This window comes from Brettanomyces nanus, chromosome 3, assembly GCF_011074865.1.
Source record: "Brettanomyces nanus chromosome 3, complete sequence".
NCBI classification, from domain to species: Eukaryota; Fungi; Ascomycota; class Pichiomycetes; order Pichiales; family Pichiaceae; genus Brettanomyces; species Brettanomyces nanus.
Window position 1 is genome coordinate 1,060,005 of NC_052376.1, and position 17,907 is coordinate 1,077,911.

The following is a 17,907-nucleotide window of genomic DNA, read 5'->3' on the forward strand; positions in this document are numbered from 1 at the left end:
TCTGTTTCAGCTGGTGTCACGGGTTCTTTAGATTTGTATGGGGTTCCAAACATCGATACTTATAGAGAAAGTAGCTAGGCTTTTTGGTGTTAGAGAATTTCAGGCTCTATTTCTCGAGCCCCTAAATTTCTCGGGCCCCTAAATTTCCTACTCTTTTAGGCTGACGTATCTTCATCTGCAGGCAGCAATTATGTCTTCACAGCAGTCTGTCTTAGGCAGATTAGGGACGACGGAGCGAAGTGAAGTGATGGCCCAGATTTTTGAGGAGGATGATGAAAACGAAACGTCCGAAGAGTCTCAGTATACGTACGAATCGGATATAGTGAATTATGATCCAGAGAAAGAATGGCAGGATATAGTGACACAGTTCAACTCTTTGGTATTTTTGGTTGTGATACCAATTACAGGACGAATGATTGGAAGAAGATTTGCACATTACGTATGGGATATATTAACAGATAGGATATTTTGAAAGAAACTTTAAACCTTTTTATACGTTAACGATAAGGGCTTCGTTTTTCAACCTGATTTCTGGATTAAGAGTCTTAAATATGGCCACCAGTTTGTTTAACATAGAAACGTTAAGGAGTAGCATTAAGTTTCTCATATTTTCACAAAGAGAAGTATACTCATCGGTAGTTTGTTGGATAGTCAGATGCGACTCCAATTTCTTGAAATAGTTAATGAATAGAATGAGAACGTTTTTAATGGGGAGTCTTAAATCTGGCATATAGTAGGGGCACCTAGTAGGTGAATCAAAACTTCTTGTTGCAAATTCAGCTGTAGTTTGTAGATGGTTGATATAGACATTGGTAGAAAGACACCTGTAGAGTGAGTCTAAAGATGCAACGTCTTTTGAGGCTAGAATTCTTCCCAATTCGATCAATTTACGAAAGTCCACCATCTTGGTCGAAATATCCTGCTCAGATTCTTTTTGGGCCTGTTGATCTTCACCATTCTCTCCATTAATCATGCATTTGTTCAAGTACTCAAACAACTCATCGTTAGAAATGCCGTACTTGCTTGGTTTCAGGAGTACGTCCACCACTTCATTCAAGATTTTCACCTCCTGATGAACCAAACGTTTATGGCCATTACTCATAAAAGACTTCGGTATATTGGGCGACATGAAATAAAATAGAAGCTATTTAGTTCTGCATATAAGGGTCCATTTATCTTGTCCTTTATCCACTCACTTTTCAGGAAAAAGGAAAAAGGAAAAGTCGTGAGATTTGAGGATTCCGATTTGGGAATTTATCCCGAAAGGGATTAATAATTTAATCTATTCTAGTTTTTTAATGGCTTATTTGGGTCTTGATTTCGGTCCCCAGTTCTTAGTTGGGTTTTCCTGGAAACGCACGATTTTGATTCTTCTCAACTGATTCACTTGGTCACTCACTTCATTTCTCTGGAACAACCAATCAGAATCCTCCATATCAGTACTTCCTGACTCGGCTTTCAACTTGTTGAGATCTATATCTTTTCCAACGTCATCGTTGGACAAGATTTTGTAACCTGCAGTTGTTTCACTCAATTTGGATTTGTCCAGCTTGCATTTCTCTGCTAGTTTCTTACCGATAAACCAGATCGTCTCCCAGGGAGCATCTGTCTTAATGGAGTTGGGGACAGTATGTGATAACGATGCATGATATCCCAAGTTTCCTAATGCTCCAGTAAAAGTCTCTATAGAAGGTGCAGGTATTTTTAAAACAGAGGAAACCGACGTCGGCTTGAAGTAGAAATGTGCATCCAATTCATTCTTAGCCATGGTGAGCATTCCCTTTATCCTAGGTAATGTCTTGTATATCTTATCATCTGCTTTGGCCTGTAAAGACAATACTCTATCAATGAAATCTTTATTATGCAAATTTCCAGCCCACATTGGCCCTCCAATGTGATTGACATAGCCACAAAAGCTGCAATTAGGTCCAATATGCGAAGCACCTGTGGCTAGTCCAAACTTTTTGCTACCATTTTTATTATGGCTGATCTTACCCAATCGTTGCTCTGTGACCGAGTAGCAGCCAGAGCATTTGGACATCATCATTGTATTGTAGGCCAACTCTTTCACCTTGATGGGAGATTGATGAACCCTAATGAATAATCTCACATAAAAGTCAATCGACAAGCACAGTAAAGGCTCGATGGACTTCCTGTACTTGGCACCAGTTGTGGCTATCATATTGAGAACAAGCCTGAGTGCTGTCTCATGAGTAGCATCTCCTCCAACATTAGATCCTCCATATAGCGCAAAGCACTTCTCGGGGTAACCGTTACCGGCTAAAACTCCCATATCTGTACACGTGATAAGCATCATGCCTCCGTTCTTGACTGCCTGCATGGCCGAGTCTAGAAAAGGAGCTGCCGATCCGTATGGATCCAAATCAATCACGTGATACTCGTCTTTGTGTTGTGACATGTATTGAATGGCATCCGCATGATTGGATGTCACCTTGTTTCCGACCTGATTGTGCTGAATGTTCACATTAATTGAGTCCACTGCTGCAGCACTCAAATCATTTGCAATGATACTTTTGATAAGGGGAATCTCTTTAGCATATCGTATAGCTCTCAAACCTGATGCTGACAATGCCTCCATAACAATGGCATAAGGCTGTTTTTTGGCCTTCTCCTCTGCATCCGCCTTCGTCAATGTTTCAGTGACGTCTTCCGTACTAGGCTGAGCACCATCTGTTACCGGTTGTTTATTTCTCTTCCGTCTCAACAAGACTTTTTCTTCCTGATACAATTCAGTAAAAGCTCTAATGGCTAGGCAGCTTAGATCTCTGTTATATTGTTGCACATGATTGTAAAAGACCTTGTTTTTAGGAAATAGGATAGTAGCAGATCCCTCTGTTAGCTGGTCATATTTTGACAAATCTATAGTAGGAAAAGCTTCCGAAGTCATAGTACGAGAAAATGTTTTGATATATCTCTTCGTTACGGGAGAAATGCGCACTTTTACCATCAACAAACAGTTGTAACCAGGAAGAGGTGATGGGTCCTTTGAGTGAAAAGTTAAAGTTTCAAATTTTCAAACTCGCTCAGTAAGGTGAATTTTTCACTGGTAGCTAGCTACTCTTCTGTCATCGTGTTAGCAAATGGACATTATAAAGTAAATATAAACGTTCTTAATGGTATATAGTCATTTACTTGGCTTTGCACTATCAATAAAAGCCAGTAAGTCAAAATTCTGATCTTCTAAGTCTGTAACAGAAAACGACTCGTTTGTCGAAGGTTCCTTTGGACCCATATCGAGTCCAAATGCATCCTTTAGCAGTCTGTCTAGTTCCTCTTCGGAGATGTTAGGATGTGTATCGTCTACTCCACAAGTAGATAGTTCTTTGGATGTTTCTTCCGGGAAATCGAACGGAGTTGACTGTTGAGGTGAAGCTGTTAATGTTGGTGGTGTCGAATCCATCCATGACATCGGCTCTGATTGTGCTATGGGCATCATAGGCATCACCGGTATCACGGGGATAGTAGATGATTCCGGCGCTGTTGGGGCAGAAGAGGTCATGGACAGCGTTTGTCCTGGAGAGATCATATATGAATCGCCCGGAGTCTCCTTACTAAACTTTTCGAAATATAGCTTCTCCGTCGACTCGGGCACTTCATATGCGATAGTCGCTGACACTGGTGATATTTGAGACTGTGCTTTTAGTCTCTGCTGTCTCCACGACTGCCTTTGAAAGGACATCTGCTGCTGCAGTTCCTGAAGTTGATATTGGAGGTGCTGCTGACGAACCTGGGACTCGCTCATCTTCCGGGGTTCCAAAGACCAAGTATCGGCAGATCCACTGGCCAATTCCTGTGACTGCGGCGATAGGCTGATATGTGATGCGCTCCTAAATTTTACCGGTTGCGAAACTAGCGTCCTTGTGACGGCTCCACCAAATGAATGTGCGGAAGAGCAACTCTGAACACGTCCTCTTGGTCTAACAGCATTGTTGACGGCCGTAGAAGTGACTGCTGGACTAGTCGGAGGAAATTGCGATATCGAGCAAGTCGAGGCCATCGACACTATCGAGTTAGATCTGCGGAAGGCCTTGATCTTCTTGGTGTTTGAAGTGTTGACAGAGCACACCTCTAAAAGTGAATAGTCATCTTCGTCCTGATGCTGTTGGCTTGGTGTGTGGGTCAGCGGAGAGTTGGCGAAAACCATTTGCTGTTGCTGTTGCTGCTGCTGCTGCTGCTGCTTGTAGTTCGCTGCAGACCCCATAGATGCTAAAGATGATGTCGTAGAAACTATTGGGGTTATAGGCGTAAGCACATTACTCGAGATAGAGGGATTGGGAGTGCGAACAGAGAACATGGTAGATGACGCAGTGGAGGAACTCTGCGTAGGAGTGGTCTCGGATGTAGTAGGAGAAGAATCGTTCTCCTCCAAAGAAGTTCTCACGGCAAGGGAGGGACGAACAATCTTCTCGGGCCTTGATTTACGAGAATATAGTTGGCGAAGTATGGAGCGCTTAGATGAGGATGACGGCTGTGAACTGCGAACAAGAGGATCAATTTCATGGCGTCGCTTCCTGAGCGACCTATTCCTGAACAGTCGTGTGACCCTTCCTGGAGGTTTTTCTTCCTCCTTCTCAGTTTCAGGAAGTTCCTGTAGAGACCCATTGATGGTCGCAAGTTCGGAGAGAGTAGACGACGACGACGAGAAGCAGGAGGAATCGGGCCCAGCATCGTGGGTATTCTTGGACTTTTTAGATTTTCCAAGCATCGACATGGTCGACTTCTTCTTCTTCTTCTTTTTGTTCTTCTTTTTATCATGAGAAGCTTCCTCGCCTACAGAACTCTGATTGGTGGAGTTACAATCAACAAAGAGAAACTCTAGTGGAGTACCATCCTTTGTTACCTTGGGTTTGATATTGGTTTTCCTGAAACCATGTCGCGTAGTACTCTCTGTAGAGGAATGGCATAGTAAGTTATGGCTTTCCTGTATGAGTCTGGACTGTTTTTCGACTTCTTCGCTCTTGAATTTGTTAATTCGCCATAATAGCTTTGTGTAAGGGTGTGCTAACGATGGACTCTTTGTAGGGTATTCTGAACGAGATGATAGTGATGAAGAAGATGATGGTGTTGATGGAGAAGAGGTAATAGCATTAACAGAAGCATTTCCAGGACCATTTATGCTGTCAAGGGTCAAGGCAGAAGTGGTCGTAGATACGACAGGCATGGTAGACCCCGAGGCCCCGGCCAAATAGTCGGAGTCCTTTGTCTCGTCAGACGAGTGGGTACGTTTGAATGAGAATTGATCAGTGAAAGTCATTCAACCCGTGAGAGCAGTGAAGAAAGAGAGGTATAAATGTTGGTTAGAATGATGAAGGGCTGTATTTTCAAGGAATGAAAGTATCGTCGCACTCCAGTTTAAAATATCGAGATAACGTTAGCTGCGTCAAAGCTCGACCGACCACCGAGGCCTCAAGGGGAGAGCACAAGGCCGCGCGGGGAAAGCACGTACCTCCAAAAGATTTTAGCAGGCTGAGGGAGCACAGTCTACGGCTACTGACAAGTTCCACCGGGGAAAACCTGGATACCACGCATTCACTTGATATTACCGGGAAGTTATTTAAAGATTCGTCTTCTCACGAATATTGGGGCACAATATCGTGGGCTTTTTGACAAATGAACGCGGTATCTCTTCGGTAGAAAAGCTTTTGCGCTCTTTTCGGCTTCTATTCCGCCAGAATTCCGAGGCACACAAATTTCTTTTTTATTGAGCTCAAATTTCTTTTGGGAACCGCCTGTTGAACCGCCTGGTAGCTACCGGGCCTACATTTGTTCATACTTCACGCGGTCGGCCTACCCTTTGATGCTTGCATATACCTAATGTCTAGTATGGACTCTTTCAAGCACAAACGACCGCTGAAAAAAGTCCAGTTATCGTTTGATGAAGATGATGAAGATTCAGCCTCTCGTTCGGCCCTTTGGGCTTCAAAGTCCCGCGATAAAGTGTCCTTTAAAAGGATAAAGAAGGAGGATGCCATCAAGTTGAAAACCGAGGCAATAGATGTGCGAATTGGTGACCAGAAGTCGAAGGAGGACCAGTTAGGGGGAGACGACGAAGCAAGGGAGCCAAAAGTGATGGCCTCTGTTACCAAGTTTGAGATGCCTCCAGTTTCTTATGAGCATAAGAGCATTCTTGAAGAACTGGCTCAAAGAGAAAGACAATGGAAAGATGAAGCCGCAGGAGCTCAGAGCCCTTCATCCTCTTTGAGCGACAGAGAGGTCGATCGTGATTGGTATATGCAAGACGAACGAGTGAATCACGTCTATATGGACGATTATGATATGGATGATGAAGATAGAGTAAGCAAGATTGACGAGGATGATCTTGAGGAGGTTAGTAATGATATTGATATCCATGTGCATCGATTAACGCCTCCATTTTTGGACTCCCATACTGTTATGAGTAATCATACGGGGATGATAGATGTTATTCGGGACAGAACAGGAGATCTGTTCAAGTTCTCGAAAAATGGTTCCAGCGTAGTCAATGAGCGAAGGAAGAACCGTGATCGACAGAGAAATGCTAGGGAATCCGTCAGGAGTGATAATTCTGCTCTTGAGAAAGTGGTCAGAAAAGGAAGCAACGGCACCAGACATGATGGACGTGGTACTCGGACAAATCCCCCACCTAGATATTCTAGAGCAGACATTCAGCGACAACGGCAGGCCTTGCCTGCATACAAAGTTCGAGAACAGTTTTTAAAGGTGGTGAGAGAAAATCAAGTTGTAGTGGTAATCGGAGAAACAGGTTCTGGTAAAACTACACAGCTTCCCCAGTTTCTCTATGGAGAAGGTTACAAAGAACGTGGATTGATTGGGATTACTCAACCTAGAAGAGTGGCTGCTGTCTCTGTTGCGCAAAGGGTCAGCGAAGAAATGAACGTCAAATTGGGAGAAGAAGTCGGTTTCAGCATTCGTTTTGAAGATCGTTCTTCCTCAAAGACTCGTATTAAGTTTATGACCGATGGTATTTTATTAAGAGAGACTTTGCAAGATGAGGATCTTGACAAGTACTCATGTATCATTATGGATGAAGCCCATGAGAGATCTTTGAACACGGACATTTTGATTGGTTTGTTCAAGAAGTTGCTTGCCAGAAGACGTGACTTGAAGTTAATAGTGACATCTGCCACTTTGAATGCCGATAAATTCTCTTCGTTTTTTGGAAATGCTGAGCAGTTCATTATTCCAGGAAGAACATACCCTGTGGATATCATGTTTTCATCGGTCCCTGTGATGGATTATGTGGAAGAGGCGGTGAAGCAGGTGCTAAGAGTTCATTTAAGTGCGGAAAACAAGGGTGATATACTTGTATTTATGACAGGACAAGAAGATATCGAAGTGACATGCTCTCAGATTGAAGAGGAGCTCGATAATTTGAGAAAGTTGGATGAAACCATCAAGCCCCTTCAAGTTCTTCCTATTTATTCCACTTTACCTGCGGATTTGCAGGCGAGAATCTTTGAGAGGTCCGAGTATCGTAAATGTATTGTGGCAACCAACATTGCAGAGACTTCTTTGACTGTAGACGGTATCGGTTTCGTCATCGATACTGGATTGATGAAGTTGAAAGTTTACAATGCAAGATTGAGTATGGAATCTTTGCAGATCACTCCGATTTCTTTGGCACAAGCCAATCAGAGAGCAGGTAGAGCTGGAAGAACGGGTCCAGGTACTTGTTACAGGCTGTATACTTTAACTGCCGCTCAAACAGAGATGCTCCCCGAGCCGATCCCGGAGATACAGCGAACCAATTTGGAGAATACCATTCTCCTACTTAAATCTTTGAAGGTGAAAGACTTGAGCCGATTTCCCTTCTTGGATAGACCTTCCATAGAATCGATTAGTACTGCACAGTATCAGCTATGGTCTGAAGGGGCTCTCGACAACTTTGGGGATCTAACATTGTTGGGAGAGAGGATGTCTCGATTTCCTATTGAGCCGACTCTTTCTAAATTCCTTATTTTGTCGACGTTGGATCGATTCCATTGCTCCAAAGAAGTTGTCACTATAGTGGCTATGCTTTCCATTCCGCCCATTTTTGTCCGTCCAAACAACGATATGGGACTTCAGAAGAAATCCGATTCCTCTAGAGAGAAGTTTCAAGTGGCTGAAAGTGATCATCTCACCCTACTCAACATCTACGATCAGTTCATGAGTCACGGGCGAAATGAAAAATGGTGTCAGCATAATTTTTTACAGCATAAGTCGTTACGGCGTGCCAGCGAGATCAGAGAACAGTTGGTTCAGATCATGAAGAACAACAAACTTGATTTAACTGTTCAGGATTGTGAAGACTGGAACCTAATTAGAGAATGTGTCTGTGCAGCATTTTTTCTGAATGGAGCTAGTTTCAAGAAGTATGGTCAATATCAACACCTTAGAAGTGGCCTAGAGATGGCTTTACACCCCACTTCAGCTTTATACGGCATGGGAGATCTTCCAAAATACGTGGTATATCACGAAGTAATTCTTAGTGGACGAGTGCAGCACATGAACTACGTGAGTACAGTGAAAGGAGAATGGTTGATAGAATATGGAGGAGTCTTTTATAGTAAACGAGTGAGAGGGGTGAGCAGTAAGGAGCATCAAAGGAGGAAAGAGACAGAGTATGAGGAGTATCTACAAGCAAGTAAGAAGTAAACAAGACATATAATATTAATTGAATTTGCCATTTTTCATGGGCTGTAAGATCCAGTTGTCGATCAACCTTGTCTGTTCGGTTTTGCCGAATACATTAGGAACAAACACGGCCATACTGACGATACAGCCTTTAGCTGGGTCAATAGCATCTAGATAATGGAGGTCATCGGGGTCGTTAAATGAAACGTAGTCAATTTGGAACTCTGTAGAGGCAGATTTGATGGACCCCGTGATGAGCCCTGTGAGCTTTACAACCTCTAGCTGAGAATTTTCATAGGCATCGTGGGCCAGTTTCAACGATTTGAAAAGAATGGTGGCCTTGTTCTTCACAGGATCAGAAAGATAAGCGTTTCTAGAAGATAGAGCCAATCCCGTTTCATTTCTAACAATGGGAACAACGGTGATCTTAGTATTGAAAAAAAGATCTTTCACCATCCGTCTAACAACGACTGTTTGTTGCACGTCCTTCTGGCCAAAGTAGGCATTGTCGGGCTCTACTATATTTAGGAGCTTACCAACAATAGTAGTGACACCACGGAAAAAGGCTGGACGGCATCTACCTTCTAGTTGTTCCGTAACACCTAGAACGTTGATGAATCCACCCCTCTGCTGACTTGTCTCTAATGGAATGCCTGAAGGATACATCTCTGAGACAGTAGGCGCAAATACAAGAGTAACCCTACGCTTGGTTACCGAAGTATTGGAAAGTAAAGAAAGATCGTGATCCAAATTCCGTGGATAGGAGTTTAGATCTTCTCCTGGGGCGAACTGCGATGGGTTTACGAAGATTGAGACCACGGTGACATCGTTTTCCTCGAGGGATCTGGTCACTAGGCTCTGATGGCCTTGATGAAGAAACCCCATAGTGGCGACAAATCCCACTTTGAGCCCGTTTTTCCTCCAAGTGGAGCGATGTTTGCGGACTTCAGAAACTGTTTGAACTACCTGAATATTTGTTGTTGTCATATGGCAAATGATCAAAAGTTGAATTGGATCTGGAGTAAAATCTGGGGTTTGTAAGGGTCGAAAAGAGTCACCGGATCTGGAGATTTTTCACCCATTTTCCGTTTTCGTACAGTACTTATTTGGTCTAATATCTAGATAGAATAAAGAATAATATAATAATATAATAACTAAGCCAAGCGGTTTTCTCTTAATCTTAACAAGTTTCTAAGAAGCATTGAAATGGTGACTTTACCAATCATAGGAACATACATGGATGCAACCTTCCGTACAGCCTCATCATCGAAGTTCTTTTCACTGGAGAAATTGATAAGAACTGCACCCCTTTTAATGTATTGGGTGGGGAATTTATAATCCTTGGAAGGGACACCGGTAATGATAATATCAGAGCTTTTAGCACATTGCTCCAATGTCAAATTACACTCTTTGACTTGATGTTGTCTAAGTCTAAGGCCAACACCTCTCTCGTAAATTTGGATATCGTTGATATCCGCAGAGTAAACTCTAGCACCATCATTGGCAAGTAAAGCAGCCAAAGGTCTACCAACAATCTCGGATCTATTCACCACCGTGACAGTTTTACCGTAAAGCCTATCACCGTAATCAAGCAACTCGTTGTAAACACCCAAATATTCCATGATCTTGATAACAGCCAACGGTGTACACGGTAAAATAGATTTCTTAGTCTCACCATCATCCATATAACGAACATTATGATACATATTAGAGATGTACTTGAAGTTCAAGCCTTCTACATCCTTATCTATGGCAACACACTGCTGAAGATATTGGTCCTGTCTGTTACCAAAAACAGGAAAATACACGATGATTCCATCAACCGATTCATCGTTATTTACTTGGTAAATTTCCTCTTCTAGCTGATCCTTTTGAGGAATCTCGATAAGCCTGTAATTGAAGCCCAACTGCTTGGCAGTCTTGCCGGTCCAGTTAGCATAGAGCTTAGCGGCAGGATCAGCGTTGGCAAGGAGACCAACTAACGTTAACGGATGGTCGAGTTTGGCGATATGGGCCTTAATCTCTTCGGTATACTTCTTAGCGATGCGACTTGCAGTGACAACTTTACACGCAGTGGTCGGTTTTTCCGCGGACATCCTTATATACCGGCGAAATACTGTAGTGGGAATGGATTGTAACGTTTTGAAAAGAAACCACCAAAATTCGAAAAGCCAGAAAGAAAAACCAAAAAGAAAAGCCAAAAAGAGAAAAGTGTAGCCACTGACCTGACCTTGTCACAGATCTTCAATAGACAAAAATATAAGATGAATAATATTTCTTTCTCTCTTTTCAATATCGTGAAAAATATATTTATGAGTGCGGGGGAGTCCTTAATTTTATCTGACTCCGTTCAACTCGGCAGCACCATAACCAGGAACACCCGTACCCCAGTTAGCTCTATCTTCAGGCACCTGTGGCCCTACACCAGTCTTCTGCTTATACAAGAGGCGCCCAGGCCTATGTAGGGTATCAGCTCGCTACCATTGACGTCTGAAGGTTTAGTCAACCTGTAAAAAATCCGGCTCTCCGGCACTTCGTAAAGCTCGTCGAATGTTTGCTTATGCTCTTTAACATTACTGTCTACCGCTGATCTACTAGTAAAGGGAAAATTGGAGTCTCAAAAAAGGGTACCAGTTCTACCACCAATAAATAAAAGCTGGAGAATAAGAAACCCAATATGGTTCGACAGCTCAGCTCGGTTGAATAAGAGAGCCCCTTAGTAACGTTCCAAAGTGTAGTCATTTACTAAATTACTCCCCTGGTTATTTCTCAACCAATTAACGTTCTCATATAATTGACCGAGAATCACAAGGTTTTCTTAGATATAAAGAGGTAAGGATTTGCATCTATAGAAGATAGAAGCAACCTTCTTTTTCATTCTATTTTTTACAAAGCTTTTAGGTTTTACCCCCTTACTAAAGAACTTTTTTGAGCTGATTTATCATAATGCTACCGGATGCTATCAATATCAAGAGGTGGTTAGAGGAGAATGGAGATTTGCTGAAACCTCCAGTCAATAATTACTGTCTCCATCGAGGAGGATTCACAGTGATGATTATTGGAGGACCAAATGAGAGATCGGATTACCATATCAATACTACTCCTGAATGGTTCTACCAATATAAAGGTGCTATTACTTTAAAGGTCGTTGATGAGGGTAACTTCAGAGATATTACAATTGGCGAGGGCGACTCATTCTTACTTCCTGCCAATGTTCCCCACAGTCCTGTTAGATTTGCCGATACTATTGGATTGGTTTGTGAACAGGATAGACCGGAAGGAGCCAATGATAAGCTGAGATGGTACTGTCAAAAATGTCACGAGCGGTTGTATGAAGCCGAATTTCGGTGTGATGATCTTGGATCTCAAGTTAAAGAATCTATTGACAAGTTTGATGACAGCTTGGAAGCCAGAACTTGTAAGAAGTGTGGTCACGTGAACCACTCAAGGCCGGAGACACCAGCGGAGCCACCGACGCAGTAAGATAAGTAACTACAATTTATGCAAGTAAGAGAAGAAACTCTGATAATTTTACCATTCCGCAAAACTGTTCAAATAGATATGAAAGTATTTGATGTAGAGACTCAATTTCCTCAGTGTCTGGAAAAACCTTTATGTACATCAGGCAGAATTAGGTGTGCGGGAAGAAAGTGGAGAAGAATAGTCCATTGAAGAGTGGGAGGACTATTGTCTCACCCGGAAAAACTCGGATAAAAAAAAGTATAGTTATTCCGAAATAGAGGGAAAAATCAAGGACATTTCAGTTGGGGAGAAAGAATAAAATGGGATATTCATAAGTATGGCTAGTTGTTTTAAGAGCTATATATCGATACCAGTCAAGTCTATATGGAAGAAGTAAAATCAAAGCTGTTCTTTTGAAACCCCGAGATTCTGGAAAAACATCAAGCTCAAAAATGGCTGAGAGACGTCTACGAATGATCGTTGGGATATCTTAGAAAAGAAAAGTATTGTTCTTTTTTGTCAAATGACCAAACCCCACGAAAAAGAAATGTGGAGCCGGATTAAATGGAGATCTTCTAGTCCAGCAATGGCGTGGTGATCCAACGATAGAACGATGTGTTGCTAGCCTCAGTAATGGTCCACGCACCACCACCGCACTACCGCCGCAAGAAGAGGGTATGAGAAAATGATGAACATAGGGTCGGAAGGATAGAAGAATAGAAGAATAGAAGGTCAGAAGGACAGAGGGGATGAAGGAGACAGTGGGGACACAGGAGAAGCCACTCCGGGGGGCCTCTACCAGGGGAAATTTTATTAGCTACTCCAGAGATGAGATACGATGGGTTATTAAAGTCCGAAGAAAATCCGGGCACACAATAGTTAGAAGAAACTGAACCAATTTCTACTGCGAGAAAATCAGACGAGATGGCTAGTGGGGTGGGCTATAGTTGATGAGTGAAGGTTCTGAGGGAAACAGCTAGTGAGATATATTACTCGATGAGTTTAAAGTAATCGTGTGTTCAGTTAATTTATCGCGGCCAAATGACTCCAGCGGGTCTAGCGCGACCATTAAGGTCACCGGGCTGCTGCTGCCGAGGGACCGAGGTAACTCCAGAACTCCGGGCAGAAGAGTTTTCGAGGATACGCGTAGATCTCCGGAAAATTCTTCTTCCTGACTCAGGCAGAAAAGCCAAATTCTTGCAACTATATAAAGGGAGAAGATTCTCGGAGTCTGAAAAGTGATGTGGTGCATAAACAAAGTTATTTCTTGTTTAATTTTTTCCCATTGCTTTTCAGTGCTATGCCAGCCGTTAATAAGAAATTACAAACACGTGCTAATCAAGTGTGCAAATGCTTTGAGGTGTCACAGGATCTGATTCTCAGAGGAGTTGATTACTTCATCGACTCTTGTGAGAGAGGTTTGGAGACAGATGATGACCCTACTGCATTGATGATGATTCCTACCTATGTGACATCGATTCCAACGGGACACGAGCAGGGAGTTCTTTTGGCCGTTGATCTTGGTGGTACCAACTTCCGTGTTGTCTCTGTCACATTAAAGGGAGACCACACATTTAGCTTGGTTCAGGCCAAGAGTCCTATTCCATTGGATATGATGTCTGGTACCAGTGCCATGTTGTTTCAGTGGATGTCTGAGAAGATTGATAAGTTCCTCAAAACTCATCACAGTGACTCGTTGAAGGAAGGTAATAACTTCAAGATGGGATTTACCTTTAGTTTCCCAGTTAAGCAGAAGTCTTTGAACTCTGGTACTTTGACTAGATGGACTAAAGGTTTTGATGTGTCTGACTGTGTTGGTAAGGATGTTGTTGCTTTGCTTCAGGAACATTTAGACGCTCTTAAGGTGCCAGTCACGGTTGGTGCTTTAGCTAACGATACCGTTGGTACTCTTTTAGCCAGATCTTACACTGGTGCCAATAAGGAGGGTGAAACTATCATCGGTTGTATTTTCGGTACCGGTACCAACGGTGCCTATGCTGAGGACGTGAGCAAGATCAAGAAATTGCCAGAAGATGTTAGAAAACACCTCAAAGAGGCTGGTGTTACTCAGATGGTGATCAATACTGAATGGGGTTCGTTTGATAACCAGATGAAGATTCTTCCAAATACCAAGTGGGATCAAGTGGTTGATAAGAACAGCTCCAATCCAGGTGTCCATATCTTTGAGAAGCGAGTCAGTGGTTTATATATGGGTGAAACTCTTAGAGTTGTGTTATTTGATCTCTGGAAGGAAGGATTGCTCTTCAAGGACTACGCTACTGAAGAAGCCTTACCTCACAGATTGACAACTCCGTTTAATTTGGACACTGAAGCCATGTCGTTGTTTGAAATTGATGACTCTACTGGTTTGAAAGCTAGTGAATTGAAGCTACAGCAAATGCTTAGACTCCCAACTACTACCGAAGAGAGATTGGTTATCCAACAATTGACTAGGGCCATTGCTCATAGATCTGCATACTTGGCTGCCATTCCAATCAGTGCCTTGTTGATGAAGGTTGGTGCATTTGATGGTCATCATGTTGAAGTTGATGTTGGTGCTGATGGTTCCGTTGTTGAGTTCTACCCTGGTTACAGGACCATGATGAGAGATGCCGTTTCATTGACTCAGTTGGGACCAAAGGGTGAAAGAAGGTTACATATCAATATTTCTAAAGACGGTTCGTCTGTTGGTGCTGCTCTTTGTGCTCTTAGTGAAGAGTAGGGAAATTAAATGATTATGATTGTACGTTAAATTATGCATGCGTAGTCTATCAGTAGTATAAATTGTATTTGGATGACTATCAGGACTTGGTATTGGCCTTTTTGGTTCTGCCACCAGAACCTTCGATAGCGTTCGAGAGAAGAGTTGCAGTGTACTCAGATGAAGCGAGTGACGGGGTCAGTTCGTCTCTGTGAGTCTCGCTGTGTGGAGAATAATGAATTTCATTTTTCTTAGATGTATTGCCACTGTCCACCCGACCTATCGTCAACTCCCAGGCCACCATCATCCCCACAAAACCTACAAACAATCTCCAAAGAAACGCTTTTTCTCTTTCAGCCTCATCTATTCCAGTGTGAAACTGATGTAGTCCCTTGTGAACACCATAGGCGATATTTCTGGTGTTCAAGTCGTGACGAAACAAGTCACCAAATTGGATGATTTTACGCTCTCTTATTCGCTGCTCGTTAGCCATGTTACGCTTCATATGTTTCTTTGAGTCGAAATGTGAGGAATCGCCAAAGTCGTAGCCTACTGATTGCGGATATCTGACTCTTGTATAGTGGAAGAAGTTTCCCCTTTGAGAGTTGGTCGACGCAGCTTTCCTTGCACCGGCAGCAGTTCGCACAGCGATATTTCTGTCGTAGGAGGCTTTCTTTTCAGGATCCATGAGTAACTCATAGGATTTCTTGATCTGTAGATAGTGGTTTTTCTTCTTTCTAAGCATATCTTGGGGCAATTCTTGAGATAATAGGATGTCCGGATGAAGCTTCATACTGAGCCTCTTGAAGCTTTTCTTGATCTGCTTCAGGTCTGCAGTGGGATCCAAGTCGAGGTTTTTATAATGGTTTTCCGTAATGCATCTTGTTGTGATTCTTACCACGGTAGGGTGTTTATATAAGCATGATTGCAGCATGGTTGATGAAGAAGGTGGTTGATTAAAGGAACAGCAAGGGAAAAAGGAGATAAGGGGAATAACAAAGTGCGCGAGTCCTTATCGAATTGGAGTCGAGATGAGGAAAGTTAAATAAGTTTACTACGTTTTACTATCATTTGTTAGTAGTCATCTCCTTTATTTGCATATCCCAGGACTAGAACGTTGCAAGTGTCCATTTTATGATTATATGTATAAGTAGCCAAACAATCGTCTTCCATTAGATAAGTTAATCGGATGTCTCTTCATCTTCTCTTAGATCTAATTCTATCCAACTAGGCCATGCCAGTTCGTTTATTAGCACCTTTCTCAATGCAGATACCAGGAACTTCTCAATTTTACCTATATTTCGAAGCACAGATCCATTTCCAGATGTCTCTGCTACTGTGCCGCTATCGCTGGTAGTCATTGTAGTTCCTAGCTGTTGAAGAGACTGCCTTTCTCGTCGAATAGGTTTAGAAGAATAGTATGATTGCTTAAGAGGAGATTCTAAATTAGTAGAATTTGAGCTTGTCGACGTAGTTTTTGATCGGTCAAAACCTTCAGAAGAATCTTCATAGTCTCCTAATTCTCCTTCAATCTTAAGATCCTTTATCATATCTATTCTGTCCCCACTTCCCGAATGGAAAGTATCAGAATTGAGAAATCCACCACCGGTAGGATCACCGATAGAAGATTTTCTGGAATCTTGTCTAGATTCCTCTCTATTTGAAGAAGACTCGTCATCATCCAAGTCGCATAAAAACGATATAAATACTCTGTGATCTAAGTAAGCGCACACAGCTAACGAATGTATCAATAGATCACTGATTTTAAGTCTTACAGGAAGCGTAATGAATCCAGGCGATGGATAGTTCACTACTAAGTTACAGGTGACCTCAATGTAGATCTTTGAAGTCCATTGAAGATCCAGTGTCAACTGAAAATCGTTTTTTCCACGAGGCAGTCCACTATTATCAGAATTATTCAAGGTTTCAGGCTTCACAGAGGTATTCGTCGAGGCGGGCGTGTCCTCTTGAACACCATCAATACTCAAATTAGGCTCCATAGGAACGGGAGCAAAAGCTTCAGTATCATTATGGCTCAACGTATCATTTTCCTTCATTCCAAAGGCTCCTATACCAACACCATTATGCAAGCCTTGGAAATACGGCGAACTGGGTCTAGGAATCAGAAGTCCAGCGGTCGATCCTCTTGGAATGGGGGATGACAGATGAGGGTTGTAGCCAACAAGAGATGGTGAGGGACTCCTACTGATTGGAGGAGCGGAGATTCCAGGAATATGGGGAGCAGTGATGGCACTTCCTTCAGCATCAAAAGAGGTCCCATTAAACTTACCGGAGCGAACCCTGGTAGGATGAATACCACCACTACCACCTTGGCTTGAATCAGCAGAGTTGTCATCTTCTTGACCATAAAATTCGGCAAATGGGTGGTCGATATCTCTGATTGCCAACTCTGGAGAAACGTTTCCCAAATCAACCTCGACTACCTGAAGATTATCCATATACTTGGGCAGGTTGATCGAGGAAAGTCTTTCATTAAGGAGGTCTTTCAATGCGCTCCTAAGAGATTCATCAGTAGAGATTGTATCCCAATTGATCTCAAAGGACATTTAAACGAGCTGGATAAGATTCAATAGGGTCTTTTCGATACAGGAAAAGATGTATGTATACCAGGAGCCTTCTGTTAGCTAAGCGCAAGTGAAAAATAAAATTGGTGGCAAGATGAGAAATCGTATATAAAGCGAAGAAGTTCCATATGTCACTACTCTTTTCACCGAGTAGGCAGACGTTGAGACTATTGAATATTAATATGATGTATAAACTTCGCAGACAACACCTTGGGGCTATTAGAGCATTTCAGAATGCGCAGACCATGAGGATGGCACGGTCGGTGCTTACGGCATCTCCTTCGACTTTCGGTGCATTTTCAAGGAGTGTCAGCACTAATGCTTCCACTTCCAACAAAGAAGCAACAGGTGTCGTATTTATGAACATGGGAGGACCTTCGACAGTTGCAGAGACAGGTGATTTCTTATACAACTTATTTTCAGACGGTGATTTGATTCCATTTGGACGATTCCAAAACGTCATTGCTAAATTTATTGCCAAAAGAAGGACCCCTATGGTGGAGGGTAGATACCATGATATAG

The 17,907-nt window shown here is 42.6% G+C and overlaps 9 protein-coding genes across 9 annotated transcripts; 2 read left to right on the plus strand and 7 right to left on the minus strand.

The window, feature by feature from the left end:
* Positions 1-490: 490 nt before the first annotated feature.
* Positions 491-1,102, minus strand: FOA43_003177 (uncharacterized protein; the record flags this gene model as incomplete). The annotated part of the gene is made up of 2 exons (XM_038923452.1): positions 491-1,047; positions 1,099-1,102. 2 exons carry the CDS (start codon positions 1,100-1,102, stop codon positions 491-493), a joined length of 561 nt encoding a protein of 186 aa, XP_038779380.1.
* Positions 1,103-1,303: 201 nt separating this feature from the next.
* Positions 1,304-2,908, minus strand: FOA43_003178 (uncharacterized protein; the record flags this gene model as incomplete). The annotated part of the gene is made up of 1 exon (XM_038923453.1): positions 1,304-2,908. One exon carries the CDS (start codon positions 2,906-2,908, stop codon positions 1,304-1,306), a length of 1,605 nt encoding a protein of 534 aa, XP_038779381.1.
* Positions 2,909-3,145: 237 nt separating this feature from the next.
* On the minus strand, positions 3,146-5,182 carry FOA43_003179 (uncharacterized protein; the record flags this gene model as incomplete). Its single annotated transcript, XM_038923454.1, has 2 exons — positions 3,146-4,978; positions 5,174-5,182. The coding sequence occupies 2 exons, from the start codon at positions 5,180-5,182 to the stop codon at positions 3,146-3,148; spliced, it is 1,842 nt and encodes a 613-aa protein (XP_038779382.1).
* A 653-nt stretch (positions 5,183-5,835) lies between these two features.
* Positions 5,836-8,658, plus strand: FOA43_003180 (uncharacterized protein; the record flags this gene model as incomplete). The annotated part of the gene is made up of 2 exons (XM_038923455.1): positions 5,836-5,842; positions 5,882-8,658. The coding sequence occupies 2 exons, from the start codon at positions 5,836-5,838 to the stop codon at positions 8,656-8,658; spliced, it is 2,784 nt and encodes a 927-aa protein (XP_038779383.1).
* A 15-nt stretch (positions 8,659-8,673) lies between these two features.
* On the minus strand, positions 8,674-9,522 carry FOA43_003181 (uncharacterized protein; the record flags this gene model as incomplete). The annotated part of the gene is made up of 1 exon (XM_038923456.1): positions 8,674-9,522. One exon carries the CDS (start codon positions 9,520-9,522, stop codon positions 8,674-8,676), a length of 849 nt encoding a protein of 282 aa, XP_038779384.1.
* Positions 9,523-9,791: 269 nt separating this feature from the next.
* On the minus strand, positions 9,792-10,733 carry FOA43_003182 (uncharacterized protein; the record flags this gene model as incomplete). Its single annotated transcript, XM_038923457.1, has 1 exon — positions 9,792-10,733. One exon carries the CDS (start codon positions 10,731-10,733, stop codon positions 9,792-9,794), a length of 942 nt encoding a protein of 313 aa, XP_038779385.1.
* Positions 10,734-13,399: 2,666 nt separating this feature from the next.
* Positions 13,400-14,821, plus strand: FOA43_003183 (uncharacterized protein; the record flags this gene model as incomplete). The annotated part of the gene is made up of 1 exon (XM_038923458.1): positions 13,400-14,821. The coding sequence occupies one exon, from the start codon at positions 13,400-13,402 to the stop codon at positions 14,819-14,821; it is 1,422 nt and encodes a 473-aa protein (XP_038779386.1).
* Positions 14,822-14,900: 79 nt separating this feature from the next.
* On the minus strand, positions 14,901-15,734 carry FOA43_003184 (uncharacterized protein; the record flags this gene model as incomplete). Its single annotated transcript, XM_038923459.1, has 1 exon — positions 14,901-15,734. The coding sequence occupies one exon, from the start codon at positions 15,732-15,734 to the stop codon at positions 14,901-14,903; it is 834 nt and encodes a 277-aa protein (XP_038779387.1).
* A 247-nt stretch (positions 15,735-15,981) lies between these two features.
* On the minus strand, positions 15,982-17,367 carry FOA43_003185 (uncharacterized protein; the record flags this gene model as incomplete). The annotated part of the gene is made up of 1 exon (XM_038923460.1): positions 15,982-17,367. One exon carries the CDS (start codon positions 17,365-17,367, stop codon positions 15,982-15,984), a length of 1,386 nt encoding a protein of 461 aa, XP_038779388.1.
* Between the last annotated feature and the right edge of the window lie 540 nt (positions 17,368-17,907).